The sequence below is a fragment of the Berghia stephanieae genome, chromosome 11, assembly GCF_034508935.2.
Source record: "Berghia stephanieae isolate SIO BIC M18660-M18661 chromosome 11, UCSD_Bste_1.3, whole genome shotgun sequence".
Taxonomy (NCBI): domain Eukaryota; kingdom Metazoa; phylum Mollusca; class Gastropoda; order Nudibranchia; family Aeolidiidae; genus Berghia; species Berghia stephanieae.
In genome coordinates this window covers 32,569,610-32,587,668 of record NC_088370.1, presented here as the reverse complement: position 1 = coordinate 32,587,668, position 18,059 = coordinate 32,569,610, and the positions used below count along the sequence as shown (strand labels likewise).

General features: G+C 35.9%; 2 protein-coding genes across 6 annotated transcripts in view; one reads left to right on the top strand and one right to left on the bottom strand.

Annotated features, from left to right (window-relative positions):
* Window positions 1–4,997, top strand: part of LOC144956255 (uncharacterized) — a 28,804-nt gene extending 23,807 nt beyond the window's left edge. Inside the window, exons 15-17 of the mRNA XM_078886692.1 lie at window positions 242–378; window positions 1,145–1,285; window positions 2,289–4,997. Of these exons, the coding sequence (XP_078742818.1) occupies window positions 242–378; window positions 1,145–1,285; window positions 2,289–2,314 (304 nt within the window). The 3' untranslated portion in view covers window positions 2,315–4,997. The remainder of the gene's footprint in view (window positions 1–241; window positions 379–1,144; window positions 1,286–2,288) is intronic.
* Window positions 4,998–12,196: 7,199 nt separating this feature from the next.
* Window positions 12,197–18,059, bottom strand: part of LOC144956798 (myosin regulatory light chain 12A-like) — a 9,616-nt gene continuing 3,753 nt past the window's right edge. For 4 of the 5 annotated variants that reach the window (XM_078887528.1, XM_078887531.1, XM_078887527.1 and 1 more), the window contains exons 2-4: window positions 16,979–17,090; window positions 15,076–15,316; window positions 12,199–13,006 (exon numbers count right to left, since the gene is read on the bottom strand). In XM_078887528.1, coding sequence (XP_078743654.1) covers window positions 12,759–13,006; window positions 15,076–15,316; window positions 16,979–17,080 — 591 coding nt within the window. In that variant the 5' untranslated portion in view covers window positions 17,081–17,090 and the 3' untranslated portion in view covers window positions 12,199–12,758. Of the gene's footprint in view, window positions 13,007–15,075; window positions 15,317–16,978; window positions 17,091–18,059 lie in introns of all 5 variants that reach the window. The other variant, XM_078887526.1, reaches the window with a different exon arrangement.

The window sequence follows — 18,059 nt, the reverse complement described above, 5'->3', positions numbered from 1 at the left end:
TGTTTTATTTTACAATATAAACTGATGAAAACGATTTTTTTGTTTTAGGTTTTCCAAATAACTAGTAATTGGATTATTTTTGTGGCGGACGTCACTTGCGGAGGTGCTGTAACTTGAATCACCTGGGTTTGACTCCCCAATACCACACAATTTTTTATTCTTTCTTGCCTTCCGGCACTTTTCTACTCACATTATCAATATAAGTGCCTGCTCAACTGCTCCACTCCCTTTTTCTCAACAGTTACAGAGGTCCCGAGTTGGATGCTTGGGCGCTGGGAGTCACTTTGTACACCATTGTCTTCAGGGAGAATCCATACACCGCCGACCATGTCCCTCACCAAATGGGTGTTGATGACCTGCCAGACTCAATCACTTGTGGTAATTATAAGTAAATGAAAATATAAAAATGCTAGTTGTTTATGAAGGTCTGAATTTTGTTGAGCGGCTATGTGGTCTTGTGGTATGACACTCGCTTTCGGATCAAAAGGTTCTGGGTTCGAGCCTTGCGCTCGGCGCATAGTTGAGTCCTTGGAAAAGGCTCTTAACTCACATTCTCTCACCGTACTCAGGTGTAAAATGAGTACATGGCCTTTAACAGCGTTGTCTTTGTCCGAAAAATTGTAATATCGCCTAACAGGCACTATGTCCCGTCCTACTTGTTAAATGTTGCTGTTGAGGGACCCCTTGTAAAGTGCTTTGAGCACATTTAGTGGATATTGCTCTATATAAAAGCTCATTTATTGTGCAGTCTTCTGTACCCTATTTGAAACAGACCTCTTTATCTTACTTTTTCTTTTAGGCTTTTAATTTTAGATGTAAGTGATACTAAGCTGCTAGAAGCTATGGACTGTAAAAAGTGATTAACAAACATGAATATAAAAGCTTCAAAAAAGAACAAAATTCCCAACACGGAACGTTTCAGCTCAAAACCCGTCTTCGGTTGTTTTATTTTTTAGAGATTTTATGGCGCTTAAGACGCTATTAGATCATTTCAACACCAGTAAAAAGGAAGGCGAATTAGGAGAAATTGTAGATTAAACTCTTCACCATTTTAAAATTTATCTTATATAAGAGAATTGACTGTAGTTTTAAATTTTCACATTCCACACTTTAATTTGTATTTTCATGACCTTCACCCTTTCAGAATTGACCCGTGTCCTGTTTGGATTGCTGTGCTGTGACCCCAACAAACGTTTCTCAGTGGCTAAAGCTCTGGCATGTCCCTGGTTAACTCAAAACATCGATTTGTCACCATACCAATGGGATGATTTGTTTTCAAGTACAAGTAAGTTCTCATTTCTTATTTTGTTGGGTTTTTTTTGTTTGTTTTTTCTTCTAAAATTATTTATGCCCCAAATTCTGAATAAGGCGGAAAACAGACTCGATCTGAAATCATCTACTTTGACAGGCCCATTTTTGTCAATTTTCATCTTTTATCTACAAATAAGTGTCATATATCATTTTAAAGCTTGAAATATGATGATTCAGAATTTGTAAAAATTATGAGCAGGAGACGATTATGTAACTTTAAAAAGTAGGTCAATCAACGGTGACCCTGATTTACATGGAAATGCAAAATGAAAAGAAATGTTAACAATCTGAAGTGAAAAATGACTCAAAATACACGTCTTACAAAATCTTATTTTGTCCTTTTTCATCCCGTGGAAAGGATGTTGCAATAGTCTTGACTTCCATTCAGAGAGTAATAATAATAATAAATGGCATTTATATAGCGCTTTATCCCATTGCCACAGGCTCTAAGCGCTTTACAGTGATATAAAACAAAACATATTACAGTGAGACAAGAGCAGCAATAAATTATTTCTCATTCAGAGTTATATTAAATAATCTTAGCATAGAATTGGAAACTGTGTATTCTTTGACATTGCAACTGAAAAATATTTCAAAATATAATTCTCTCCGAGTGGTTAAGGCATTGCACTGTGATCCGGAAGGACCCGGGTTCAAGCCCCGTTTCAGGCATTTTCGTTTTTTACCTTGAACAAGATTATTAACCCCCAATTTGCTCACTTGCACAACATGGGTGATTCCTGTTGACATCAGACATCTTGTTTGATGAGTTATCTATATTCCTTCGTGGAATGCCTTGGCGATGATATCTTATGATGTTTGGCGGAAAAGGCATAACTTTTTTTTTATTTTAAATCTTGATGATGTATGCTGCATTATAAGAAACATTTCAAAATGCAAGATGATTGATTGTTTTGTTTAATTTTGAGCTGATAATAGTAGGGTTTAAAGCAACCTCTTTAATTATCTTTTGTCAGGTCCAGATTATAATGTGGAATACTGAACCAATGACAATTGGTTTCCGCTACGAGAGAATCCAAAGAATGGCTGGTAACAGACAGGAGAGGAGGATCTTTGTTATTGCTTTTTTATATTTTGACAACAGGCATAATGGACAGATAATGAAAATTATTCTCGAAAAAGTCAATAGATATGACTTAAATCATTTCGTTTCGAGTAAATTTTGTATAATTTCTTAGACTCTGAAAAGTGTTAATTTCTTCATTCTATTTATTTTGTCTTGGAAATTAATTTTTTTTGTCAGATGGTTGAGTGGATAAGACATTGCACTTCCACCAGAAGGACGTGGCTCGAATCCTATTGTTTGCATTCCATTTTTTTCCTTGAGCAAGAAACTTAGCCGCATATTACTCGTTCTGAAAATTAATTGTGTAGATGTTTATGCCATCTTAGTCTTTTAAAAAAAATGTATCCTAAACGAGGTGCACACTTTTGCAGGTCTGATAAACGAATTGAAATATAGGCTTGATTTAGCATAGTTGTAATGTACAATATTTTGCGTTGGTTTGAGAGAATTTCCATAACAATATTGGGCTCATAACATTTTGGGTTTACAGACCTGAAACTAAGTGCACCTCGACTCTAAAGAAAAATTTCCCCAGAAGAACAGTATGTTGAGTTTGTTTCTGTTTTTTTTCTTAATCTTTTTCTTTTTTTAAATTTAATTTAATTTCGTTTGTTTTTCCAAATCTGAGTAAAACATTTTGTTCCGGGGAAAAACTGTAGAATGTCTTCGACTCTGAAAAACTTATTGTTCTTCATTCTATTTATTTTGTTTTGAAAATTGAATTTTTGGTATCTAGAACACCCCAACAAATCACATAATAGATATGAACAAAATTCATATACTTTTTATTTATTGTTACTGTTACATCATTATTCATCGAATTATGTAAAAATTTTCTGGATTTATGCAACATGTGCAATGTATATATATATTATGCATAAGACTATGATATTGTTTTTGCCTTGTGAACAATCACTGTTCTTTGTTGTACCAAAACTACGTTGTTCTTTCCATAATTGGTGTCAAGCCAAACAATTGCTATACATTTCAATAAAATACTCTTCTTGATCAGTGGCCTTCAACTCAAACAATTGTATACAGGAATCAGGAAAATCAATGATAAGGTAACATTTCATCTTCAGTTTATTATCATAGACGAATTATGCAGAGGAGTGGCTTTATGGTCTGGTATGACTCTCGGTCTCTGGTTTCTGGGTGGGGTTCCTGACCTCCCATAGTGGGCAAGAAGGTACTTACTGTGTCTTCTATCCCCCTGTATCTGTTTTCCGACTGGCTTTCTGTCTTTGTCTTTGAATGAGATTACTTAGTTTTGTCCTGACCCTGGCCGGATACCCTTGATGAGAGGAAAACAGTCAAATGTATTGTTAGTTTTGGGAGAGTATATTTTTTTCCTTGCAAATCATCTCTGTTATGTACTGTATTATGTTTTGATAACATATTATTTATGATTCGTAAACATTTGAGTGTATTCCTCTTGCTGGGGACCTGTGCTTGTGTCTGAATGAGACTTTTAGGTGATCTCAAACTTAGTACTTTGAAAGAATGCTCTTGGAATCTACACCTGTTTCCTATTTGAACCAATTCCCCTTTGTCTTTCCTTTCTTGGGTGCTTTAATTGTAATTCTAGAACATTTTACTATCCCATTTTCTTCCTTTTTACTGGCACTGATATGACCTAAATGTGTTGCCAGCGCCGTAAATACCCTTTAAAAAAACAAAGAAATTCAACTTTTCATTTGTCTTATAACTTATATTGAAGCTGCTATTTAATATTAAACTTTAAAGGCTGTGACATTACCATTGACTTATTGTTTACGTTTTGTTATTCCCATCTATGAACATTTATTTTCATTGTTGCCAGTATATTACGCGACTGTGTATTGATTGCATTGATATTATAGAATGTCTGGGTGGGGTTCCTACCTCCCATAGCGGGCAGGGAGGTACATACTATGTCTTCTATCCCCTTATATCTGTTTTCCAACATGCTTTCTGTCTTTGTCTTGGAATGAGATTACTTGGTTTTTTCCTGGCCCTGGCCGGAGTCCTGACTGGGAGGGAAACAGTCAAATGCATAGTTATTGTTTTGGGAGATGATATTTTTTTCGTTGTAAATCATCTCTCTGTTATGTATTATTATTTTTATTTTGAATGTGTAATGTAAGCATTTGAGTGTGTTCCTCTTTGTTGGGATTTGTGCTTGTGTCTGGATGAGACTTGTAGGTGATTTCAAACTAAGTACATTGGTGGTATGCTCTTGGAATCTACATCTGATCCCTATTTGTTCTCAGTTCCCCTTTGTCTTACTTTTTCTTTGGTGCTTTAATTGTAATTCTAGAACTTTTAACTATCCCATTTTCTTCCTTTTTACTGGCGCTGATATAACCTAAATGTGTTGCAAGCGCCGTAAAACCCTTAAAAACAAACAAAAACAATATTATAGAATGTATACACTCATGTGCTTTTGTTTGTTTTTTTATTTATTTATTTTTTTCTTTAATGAGTTCCCAATAACAGAACAACCGTTTTGGAGAAACTGGGTGGGGTTCCCGACCTCCCACAGTGGGCAGGGAGGTACTTGCTGTGTCTTCTTTCACCCTGTGTCTGTTTTCCAATTGCTTTCTGTCTTTGTCTTGGTTAATTTTTAACATATAATAATATAATAAATGGCATTTATATAGCGCTTTACCCCGTTGTCACAGGCTCTAAGCACTTTACAGTGATATAAAACAAAACATATTACAGTGAGACAAGTGTGAAGGAAACGTGATACGAATTCAATTTAACAACAACAAAATATGAAAATAATATTGCAACATTATGACGTAAAAAGATAAAACTTTAAGCGAGATTTGAACGTTGTCAACGAATCCGAGCATCTCACGTGTGACGGGAGAGAGTTCCAAAAATGGGGGGCCGAAAATTGAAAAGACTGTTCACCTATTTTACGCAATGGCTTAGGTTTGACAAGGATTGATTGGTCATTGCTTGACCTCAAGTTTCTATTGGGGACATATATGTTTAGAAGGTCTTTAATATAGGAGAGACTGTTCGTGCTCAGGGATTTGTAGACAACAGTAGAAATCTTATAGGCAGCTCTTTTTTCAACAGGAAGCCAATATAACTCACGGAGAAGAAGAGTTGCTGACGGGTATTTTTTGTTATTGCGTACAATGAGCCTGGCTGCGTAATTTGAGCAACCTGAAGTTTGCTAATTTTGTCTTTAGCTAAATTCGCCCAAAGGGAGTTACAATAGTCCAATTTAGATAAAACCGGGGAATTAATTAAAAGTTCTGCTATATGCTTCGGTATTAAATTACGAATTTTGCTTATTTTTTTCATTTCTATGTACATAGATTGTATGGTGTTATTCAGGTGCCTTGTCATGGAAAGATCTTTATCAATGATGACACCAAGGTTTTTTGCTTTATTTGAAAATTCTATTGTGCTTTTTCCTAGAGTCTGGGTGGGGATCCTGACCTCCCATAGCGGGCAGGGAGGTACATACTGTGTCTTCTATCGCTTTATATCTGTTATCCAACATGCTTTCTGTCTTTGTCTTGGAATGAGATTACTTGGTTTTTTCCTGACCCTCGTCGGAGTCCTGGCGGGGAGGGAAACAGTCAAATGCATAGTTATTGTTTTGGGAGATGATATTTTTTTCCGTGTAAATCATCTCTCTTATGTATTATTATATTTGTTATTTTTAATGTTTAATGTAAGCATTTGAGTGTATTCCTCTTTGTTGGATTTTGTTCTTGTGTCCGGATGAGACTTATAAGTGGTCTCAAACTAAGTACTTTGATAGTGTGCTCTTGAAATCTACATATGATCCCTATTTGTTCCCAATTCCCCTATATCTTACTTTTTCTTGGGTGCTTTATTTGTAATTCCAGAACTTTTTACTATCCCATTTTCTTCCTTTTTACTGGCGCTGATATAACCTAAATGTGTTGCAAGCGCCGTAAAACCCTTAAAAACAAAAACAAAAACATATTTCCGAGAGTAATATGTGATTTATTTGCCTGTTTAAGGATACTCGGCCTTCCACACATTAAAATCTCAGTTTTACTATCATTTAATTTTAACTTATTGTGGTACATCCAAGATTTAATCTCATTAAAACAGCTCGTAATTCGTTGTATTAAGAACTGTAAATTACTAATGGGTGCTGGATCATATATTTGCGTATCATCTGCATAAAAATGATAACCCAGATTGAATCTGGATATCACACTAGAAAGGGGCTGCATATATATATACAGTAAAAAGGACAGGGCCAAGAACAGAGCCTTGTGGCACTCCAAAATTTAGTAAAACTTGTTCTGACTGAACACCATTCACCACGACAGTCTGCCATCGATCCTGTAAATATGATGTAAACCATTTCAGGGCAATTCCTTTTATGCCGAACGTATTTTCTAGTCTTCTTAACAAAATGTCATGGTCAATGGTGTCAAAGGCAGCTGAAAGATCTAAAAGGCATAATACATTGATATTGTTAGCATCAGCGTTACATAACAAGTCATTAAAGATTTTAAGAAGCGCCGTTTCAGTACTGTGTTGATGTTTGTAGGCTGACTGAAAGGGTTGTTCCATACTGTTGTTCTTAAGATGAGATGTTAATTGTGTAAGAACTACCTTCTCCAAAAGTTTTGACAAAAAAAGGTAAACTTGATACAGGACGATAATTGTTTAATATATTGTGGTCCAGTGATGGTTTCTTCAGAAGTGGTTTGACGAGGGCACTTTTAAAGCACGATGGAACTTCGCCAGTCAGTATGGATGTATTTATGATTGATGTAATGGATGGTAATAATGTATCGATGGAGCTGGCCAAAAGCTGTGTTGGTAGGGGATCAAGGTCGCAGGATTTAATGGGGGCTTTTTTTATCAACTCGTTTATGAAACTGGGTGAAACTGGTTGGAACTTGTCTAAAGGGGTACCACAGAATGTATTTGTATCTATAAATGGTTCATGCCGATCTAGTTCTGAACGAATGTTATGGATTTTGTCTTTTAAAAAGTTGACAAATGTGTTTGGCAAGTCTCTTTGATTGGTTGTAGATGGTAATGAAGTGCATCTTTCACGTCCAAGTAGATCATTGCAGATGTTAAATAATTGTTTACAAGATTTAGAAGTTTCGAATTTTGAAAGAAAATACGTGGTCTTTGCCTTTTTTATTGTTGTCTTCCAGGCACGAAATGCGTTCTTGAATATTTCACGATGAATCATAAGGCCTGATGTTTTCAGCAGTCTTTCTGCTCTCCGACACTTCCACTTCGTTTTAGCTTCTTTAACGTCCTATGTATACCACGGAGCATACTTGCGGTTGGAATGGCGCATGTTTGTCAAGCGTTTCGATGAGACAACTATTCCACTAGTCTGGAGAAATCATTGAATTTTTAGTAAGTTTTTTTTCTAAATCGCCTCTGAAATTGTCCAAATTAATGCCTTTAATGTTTCTGTTTCTGTGGTGGTGGTTTTTTGGCATGGTTTTGAAACGACAAGATTGAAAGAAATGAGGGAGTGGTCCGAAAAGGGGAGATAATCGACGGTGGCGTTGGTTTTTTGGAACTCTGAATTTTCTACAATTACCCAATCTAAAATATGACCAGCAGAGTGGGTTGGCGTGGTTACGATCTCTTACCATTTATATAGATATATATATATATGGAATACAAATTGTCACTGACATTTTTTGTGGCCGAGACGTTCGCTTCTGTGGACTTATTATATATGTATGTATCATTATCTATATGCTTTGCTAAAAGTGTGCCAGACAATCATATTTTACATACCGTAAATGAAATTATTTATTGAATGAAAGTTGTGAAAACTGACAAAGTTACCAGTTGTTGTAATTTTAATTAAAATTGTTTTTCACTTCAATTAAACAATTTTGTTTACTTCTATTATGACTGGTCATCCATCTGGGGGGGCAGCGTGGCTCAGCGGTACAGTCTTTGCTTCGTACTTGAAAGGTACTGAGTTCGATCACCCGCCACTGCCCTGTGTGGTTTTGAGCAAGTCACCTCGTCCTAGCTCACAGCCGTTTAAATAGGGCCCAAACTTTCACTTTAGTTACTTCTTCCCTCACTGGCTACCGTCGAGTAATGTAAACAACCCACCATCAGCAACAGTGATAACAGCTGTCAAGACGGCGTGCATTGGCAATAAATTATGTCTGCAGGTAAATCTCATCACTTTGAATTTCTCTCAGGCAGAGAGTAGTAGAAATTTCATCAAAATACTCAATTTTCTCAGCCCGTTGTGGACGCAGCATCTTTTTCATAATTTTCAAACATATATTGATACAAAGGCCAATTTTTCCTCTACAAGACGCAATTATTTTTATTTACATCATTAAATGATAAGTTTGTGTTTTGCTCTTTTGAATAATCAGAGTTTTTTATGAAATAAATATTTAAATTATAAGTTTAAGAAATATTTAAAAATTCAAAATATCAAGCTAACACTTTTTACCATCAAGTGTGAGGGATCAGAGGAAAGTAGATAAAATTATCTTTCATATGATATATACTTTATTATGTAGATTCAAGGATTTAAGAATAGAGGGTGTGGAAAGGAATCTCAATAATTATTTTTGTTACCAACATAGAGGAGAATATTTCATGATATTTTAGAAACCCAATAATAAAACTAGATAGTGATGATAAGAGACATTTATTTAATTTGATTTCATTGAATTTAAGCGGATTTTTTAGATATTTCTTAAATTTACTTATTTAAGTTCTGTTCAGGTTATGGAGAGACACACTGAAGACGGTATTCACACCAGTACAAATGAAATATGTCGAATTTGTTGTGAAAGAGTACAGAGCCATGCTGAGAGGATTAAAACACTCTAGACGTTATCAACAGTTGACTATAAATATAAATGTGAAATTCTGACATATTTAAATATTTCAATTTGCAAGAAATGTGTTCCACTGATACATAATTTAAAGAAATGCGATGCAGGTATCGATACCTTTGGTTCAATGAGAAAACTCTGAACAAGAAACAAATACTTTATGAGGTGAATATGATCCTAATCTTTCACCAGTGATGTGCTATATGCAGTCTATATGGCACACAAATTAAAAGAGGTGCAAGTCAAGTACATGAAAAAAAGTAATGGGCATGGATATCTCAAAAATAAGGTTATGAAACTTATAAGAACTCTTTAAGATTTTCTTAGTGGTTTTGATTGTCTTTAAATGAGTGTCCTTATATAACAATTTTTACTGGAATTCTTATAATTCGTTGATTCTGGGATAGATATAAGTGAATCACATTTGACTATGTTTCTGGTTTATTAAAAAATTTCTATTAAGACAATGCTGTGATTGGATTTCAATATTACCTTACTCAAAATTATTACTTTTACGTACAGGTGAACTGATATCTCAAAAACGCCTCAATCTACTGATATAAAATTTATATATCTACATTATACAGATATTCAACATCATTTCCATTACTTTTGTTTTAAAATCTTAAGTGTTGAACATGCTAAAATATTCTCTTAAAATTTTTAATTCACTTAAATTTATGGATCAATTTCATGGGTTATCCCTCTTGCTTTTTAACGCCATCATAATTATGATTAAATAATCAATGAAAGCTCTGTTAATAAACTGTTTGGTAGTATAAAAATATTTTTGCTACACTTAACGGCAATACTACATTAGTTTGAAATTCAGAAAAAATCGATCAAAACGGCGAAAAAATTGTCTCCCTCTCTTAGTGTAAAGCTATGACTCATCATCACTAGACTGGCTAGATTTACCTGGCGAACTAAACTGAAAGCAATAAACGCCTGTGAGCTCAACTTGCGGCACTGCACTGCGGCTGACGCCTGGGTTATTTCACTCTTCCCTTTGAATAGACCCTAGAGACAAAATTTCCCCTATAGGTTGAATAAAAGGAATTTTTATTTATTTTTATTTGTCTTGGAATGAGATGACTTGGTTTTGTCCTGGCCCTGGTAGTGGTAGGAGTCCTGAGTGGGGTTCCTTACCAGAGACTAGGAGTAGTCTGTGTTGCTGACCTCCCATAGTGGGCAGGGAGGCACTCACTGTGTCTTCTATCTCTCTGTATCTGCTTTCCAACATGCTTTCTTTCTTTGTCTTGCAATGAGAGGACTTGGTTTTGTCCTGGCACTGGCTGGGAGATGATTTTTTTTGTTGTCTTTAATCATAATCATCTCTCTATTATACACTGTATTATTTTTGTTTGACATATAATGATGTGTAAACATTTGAGTGTGTTCCTCTCAGTGAGGACCTCTGGATGGGGTTTCTAAACCCCCATTATGGGCAGAGAGGCGCTTACTGTGTCTTCTACCCCCTATATCTGTTTTTCAACATGTGTCTGTCTTTGCTTTGGAATGAGATTTCTTGGTTTTGTCCTGGCCCTGGTCGGATACCCTGGCTGAGAGGGAAACAGTTAAATGTACCGTAGTTAGTTTTGGGAGATGATATTTTTTCCTTGTAAATCATCTCTCTGTTATACACTGCATTTTGTTTTGTTTACATATTTTATATGATTTGTAAACATTTGAGTGTATTCCTTTTAGTGGGACCTGTGCTTGTGTCTGGATGAGACTTTTAGGTGATCTCAAACTAAGTACTTGATAGTGTGTTCTTGGAATCTACATCTGTTTCCTATTTTGAACCAATTCCCCTTTGTCTTACTTTTTCTTGGGTGCTTTAATTGCAATTCTAGAACTTTTTACTATCCCATTTTCTTCCTTCTTAATGGCGCTGATATGACCTAACGTGTTGCAAGCGCCGCAAAAACCTTAAAAACAAGCAAACTTTCTTTTTTTCTTTTTACATTGTTATTTATTAAGACATCGTTTGATGTCATACCGTGGATTGCCAACATTTATAGAGTAATTAAACTGTCATGCAGTATTTTGAAAAATAATAATAATAGTAAAAAAATACAAATGTAATATAAATGTGATTTATTTCATCAACACCATCACTTCTTACTCTTAACCCAATACACTTAGGTTTGCAAACATACAATCACCACTTTTGATTGTTGGTGTTGTGCCTGTTGTTGTAGCAATCGGGTCTCCAGCGAGGGATTCCAGGGACGCGACGTGGGCGCTTGCTACATGCAGACGATGGAGCACATCCTTAGAGAAAATGCCAGGATGGGGCCGCCCAGCTGCACTGACCATCCGTGACCTAAGAGTCTGCTCCACAGATACTGTGGAGTTGGTTCGGTGTTGGAGCGACAAGCTATGATGATGACCACTTTTGATCAACACCAACATAATATTATGAATGATCACGAATTGACACCAGACTCTCACTCTTGTTAAAGAGAAAACCTGATTTAAAGGAACCAATAGGATAGAGAAGTCGTGACCTCACACATTCTGCTCACTCACACACTCACACACACACACACACACATGTATATATTTTTTAAAAAACCTGATTTAATTTGCATTTTCTTTTCGCCAAGCTGGCGATCGTCTACATCAATATATATATATATATATATATATATATATATATATATATAATATATATATATATATATATATATATATATATATATATATATATAATGTAAATTTTCACTCACATTTTTTTTGCCGAGACGACTCGTTTCTGTGTTTTTTACAGAAACGAGTCGTCTCGGCAAAAAAATGTGAGTGAAAATTTACATTATATATTAGCTCTAACCACCATTATCGAGCACTTTCGTACCTACAAGTACCCACCAACACTCATAATATATATAATATATATAATATATATATATATATATATATATATATATAATATATATATATATATATATATATATTGATGTAGACGATCGCAAATTAAATCAGGTTTTTTTTTAAATATTAAAGCCGCTTCTCAGAAGCCTCGGGTTAATCTCTTGCGTTTTTTTTTTTTTTTTGGACAAATTGCAGGTCATCTCATGCCCTAGATATTTATTATCTGTTTTCTGAGTTTGCTTTCTGTCTTAGAGTGGGAATACTTAGATTTGTCCTGGCTCTGGCCAGACCATTGCCTGAGAAGAAAACAGTCAAATGTAGAGTTAATGTTTTGGAAAATTATTGTTATATTTCCCTGTTAATCATCTCTCTATTGAAATTGAAGAAAAAAAATCTTTCTGGCCAAAATGAGAAAAAACAAAATGTCATAGTTTGTCAATATTTGACATAAAAGTAAAAACATAAAATAATAATAATAGCACTTGTATAGCGCATAACCACGACTAGGTCATGCTCTATGCGCATCACAGTTTTACAAGAATGGCAATCTAAAATATCACTAACATGCACACACTCACACACACTTTCAATTATTACTAAAACAAACAAAAAACGTCAAATAAATGTGAAAAGAAAGAATTCACTTAGTTGTCATCTTCAATGTTATCATGAACGGTGACTTGAACCTGCAGTCCTTGTCCCGGTTTGGCGGTGTTGGCGTCCGATTCCTCCTTTTCCCTAGCACCGTGTTTAAGAGTCCGCGTGAACTCAAGGTAGTCGAAGCGGCCATCGGCGAGCGGCGCTCCGTGTAACAGTTCGTCCACCATCTCGTCTGTCCAACGGTCTCCCATTCCCGTCATGCATTCGCGAAGGTACTCTTCTGGAATGAAGCCTGGTATGGTAGATGAGGGCGGGAAGGGAACGAGAAGGGTGGGGGATGAGGGTTTTTTTTTTTTTTGGTTGTTTTTTATTTTTTTTTAACAAAGAGGGTGGAGAAAAAAAAGGTGGGGGGGGGGGGGGAAGGTGAGATCGTAAAAGTTAAATTGGATTAATAGTAATGAAATGGTGATGATTACAAAGCATTCGTATTACAAACAAGCGAACACACACACAAGAAATTGAGCATTATATAGCGCAATACCCGCTAACTTATCTGCTCAAAACACTTCTCAAGAGGTCTCAAACCAACAGCAACTCTTCACTTATAGAGGGAACGAAGTTGACGTCACTCAGTTCTTTGTTATTATTTTAGACAGTCCGTGAGTGATAAGTTCTCACCAAATTGTATCCATCAGACTATAAACGTTAAAGGTTACACACAGTTTTGTGTGTTGGCACGCTTTATGTGGCTGGCGGATGTTGTGAGTACTTTACCTGCACACATATCATCAATGAGACAAGCATGTAATGTGTGCTATTACAATTTCTTTCGAGAGATACAAATGTGTTAGTGGCCAGGCACTCTTTTTTACACATAAGTGCGATGAGAGAACTTGAGTAAAAAAAAGAAAATATTTCCAAGGACTCAACACTGCGCTGCCCAGATCGGGATTCAAACCAGGGACCGACCGATCCAAAGGCAAATGTCATGCCATGCATAAAGCACCACAAAGCACAGTGTCCACAAATGCTCAAAGTCGAAGTCAAAGCTTTTTACACTGAGTCCCAAGTCAACAAGAACACTGAAGATGTAGGACATGTATATAGATAGAATGCGCTTGGCCAAGGAGTTCACAACATTGCCATCCGGAAGTATAACGGACCAACACACAAACTCTGTGTAACCATGAACTTTTATAGTCTGGTTAATACAGTTTAGTGAGAACAACTCACAAACTATCTATATTCTGTAAGTTTAATCATAATTAACCAGACAATGCTATCACCTAATGCGGTCAGGTACTCATAACACACCCTGAATATTATGAGAACTAATCACCAAAAATGGCGATTGCTTGTACTTAATTGTGACGGTTTCTTGTTTGCAAAGCCCAAGTCTGTAACTGTATTTACCTCTAGTGATGCGACACACGCTTTCGGATCGGAAGTCATGGGTTCAAGCCTCGCTCGGAGTATAGTTGAATCCTTGGAAAAGGCTCTTTATTCACAGTCTCTCACCGTACTCAGGTGTTAAATGAGTACCTGACCGTTAACAGCGTTGTCCCTCTCCGAAAAAATTGTAAAATGGCCTGACAGGCGTCATGTCACGTCTTACACGTTAAGTGTTGCTTTGAGAACGTTTAGTGGATGTTGCGCTATATAAAAGCTCAAGTACCTCATCAGTTGACACTGTTCTGAGCAATGCATACCTTCTACTTCTACATCAAGGCACTTTCATTAACTAGGTAATAAAACTTGCTATTTTAATTACATTCTCTATCACTTGCCTTTCTTATACCAAAGAGTGTGTAGGGTAACGTAGTTACCAAGAGCTCTCACTTCTCTTAACCGAAATGCTATTGTCGCGTGCCAAGCGAGACAGCGAGGTGGGTGTGCTCCGCGTGTATCATGCGCGCTAGGCTTACTGATACAATGAAGAAAATACGAGTAGAAGACGGAAAATGCGTGGCTTCACCAAAAGCGGGAAGTGAGAGCTCTTGGTAACATAACAATCGTTACCTACACGCTCTTTGCTTATACTGCACTTCTTCTTCAAGTACCAAGTCTGTGGCAGACATCGGTGATCATGCACTATTTATTTTAAAACGCATGACTTCGGTTGTCGAAAAAATTCAATCAATTTTTAAGGCTCATTTACAGGTCTAAAGTTCAAATAAGTAAGGCTCATTAACAGGTCTAAAGTTCAAATAAGTGAGGCTCATTTACAGGTCTAAAGTTCAAATAAGTAAGGCTCATTTACAGATCTCAAATTCAAATAAGTAAGGCTCATTAACAGGTCTAAAATTCAAATAAGTAAGGCTCATTTACAGGGCTATAATTCAAATAAGGATCAAGACTTACCACAATTTCTTTCATCAAAGCAGGCAAAAGCGTTCCGAATGACCTCCTCAGGATCCGTTCCATTCAATTTTTCTCCGAACAGTGTCAGGAACATGGTGAAGTTGATGGGTCCGGGCGCCATGTTGATCATGAGGTCAAGGTCGTTGTCCTCGGGGTTTTTGCCTAGGGACGTAAACATCTCGAACAAGTCCTCTTTGTCGATGTATCCGTCACGGTTCTGGTCGATCATGTTGAAGGCTTCCTGTTGCAATGGAGGAAATGGGAATTCTGTAAAAACCCGACTCATCGCTTCATTACATCAAATTTGTATGTGTTGTTTAATATTCCGGGGGTCCCGATAGCTCAATTGGTAGTAGAGCACTCGCTTCACATGCAAAGGGACCAAGATCGATCCCGGGTGCAGACGAGATAATCTTTTCTGATCCCCCTGTCCGCCCAGCAGTGAATGGGTAGCTGAGTCTGTTAGAGTTGGCGGAATATACCTTGCGATATATACTAGCGTCCTATAAAAATGATAGCAAGCAATTGCTATTGTCCGTTTCAAGCTATAGAAACCGGGATAAACTCCGGCTCCATGGGCCCAGTGGTTCTGAAGGACTACAAAACTTTTTAAATATATAATATACCGTCAACTGGGGTGACTTTGCCTCAAGGGGAAACTTTACCTCTGTGAATTTGAAGCATTTTGAATACTTTCAATTTTGTTGTAGTTATTGTATATGTTAAAAGACTTGAATTTTTATCAAAGGAAATAATTGCCATAAAACTGAACAATCTCGTATTGGTCCAAGGGGCAAAGTTTCCCCTTTAGGCAAAGTTACCCCAGTTTACAGTATATTAATATTCGGCTTAATAGGATTCAATAGTCTGATGTCACTTCCGCCCAGCAACGAGCAGCTTGGTTCTAAACAAAGAAAATCTGTGCTGTTTATTCTTCATGCTGGCTAGAACTTTTTCACATGTCATGTGATCAGAATGTATAAAAATGTGGTCTTGTGGTATGACACTTGCTTTCGGATCAGAAGGTCCTGGGTTCGAGCCTAGATCGGTGTGGTTGAGTCCTTGGAACAGGCTCCTTTACTCACATTCAGGTGTAAAATGAGTACTTGGCCGTCAACAGCGTTGTGTTGTTGTTGTTGTTGTTGTTGTTGTTGTTGTTTTGTTATTGTTTTTGTCTTAAGTGTATATGGGGTGGGTTTTATTTACATATTAATGTGGCTGTCTCTTTCCGAAAAAAATATATCATTGCCCAACATGTTAAGTGTTGCTGTTGGCTGGGGTCCCTTTGTTAAGCGCTTTGATCACGTTTAATGGATATTGATTGGGATAGTAATGCTTTTCTTTTGTATTTAATTGCGAGTCCTGTTTTTGTCACCAATGAAAAATGCACGATGTAAAGATGGCAATCTAGGGGCCCTTTCAAATAAACAAAACAGTAGACTTTCATGTTTTGTGTTTTGTTTTGTTTTGTTTTATTGGGGGGGGGGGGGGGGGGGGGGGGTTGGGTTTTTTTTTAGTTTGATTTTTTTTTGGGTTTTTTTTTCTTCTTTTTTTTTGTTTGTGTGTGTGTGTGTGTGTGTGTGTGTGTATGTGTGTGTGTGTGTGTGTGGTTTTTTTAAATGTTCGTTTTTTAAAAAAAAATGTCTTACACCATGCACCAATTTTTTGCTCACAAGCCGGCTAAAAATCCCGCCACACGTACACACACACAAACACACACACATACACACACACACACACACACACACATATATATATATATATATATATATATATATATATATATATATAAAATATATATATATATATATATATATATATATATATGAGGTGAAAGTAAACGAATGAAATAAGTCTGGAGCCCGCGTTGGTTTGCGTCTACTGTTGTACGAGTGTTATTTACCTTGAATTCTTGTATCTGTGCTTGGTTGAACATGGCGAATACATTGGATGTATATCGCTGAGTTCGAGTCCTCTGTTTCTTCTTTGTACGTGTGCTCGACATGGTGATGGCTCTGTAGGAATATAATAATAATAAAAAATAATAATAATAAATAATAATAATTAAAAATAATAATAATAATATAAATAATATAAAATATAATAATATAATAATATAATAAATAATAATAAAATAAATAATAATAATAATAATTAATAATAATAATAATAATAATAATAATAATAATAATAATAATAATAAATAATAATAAATTAATAATAATAAAATAATAATAATTGATAAGGTTGTGTCCATCAACAACCTAAAGTTGAAGACCAGAATGAAAGTAGTGGAAACATAATATTATGTTATAAGCACCCCTTTTATACGGTTGTGAAACCTTAACAACGCCACTATAACATTATCTCATTTTTCTGTAGTGTTTCATTCATCCTGTTCTGTTGAGAAAGGGGAAACCCGAAACGTCCACATTATCTGTCTTCGTCTTATAAATTGAAGCTTACAATTCCATGCTTAACGTTATTTTTTTTTCTCCTTCGAGCTTCATTCAAGCAACAACATTTTCATGACTATTGTTTGTCATACAAGAACAGCTGCCAACATGCACAAATGGGGGCTCCAAGAATCACCAACATGCCCAAAGTGCAACCAGGCACCACAAGATGCAAACCACCTCGTACTAGATTGCCCAGAGACAAAACTTGAAAGGGGATTTGAAACCATCAACAAATGTAGCAATGACTATGAAAAATGTTTTTTTTTTTCTTTTTGAGAATTTTTTTTGTCTAATATCAAAGCCCTATCTCCACTGAGTAAAATTGTTTTTGAATTTTGAAAATCCATTCATAAATAAACAAGTTATACAGTTTTAAAGGTGTCATTTATTTGGATGACCCGCAAAGAGGAAAAAAACACGAAAATATGGGACGCTTTTTCGGCATTTTTTTTCGACCTTTGGTTGTATCTTGCGTAATAAGTGTATTAAAAGATTGAAACTTGAAGAGCAAATTAGGATGGTGTT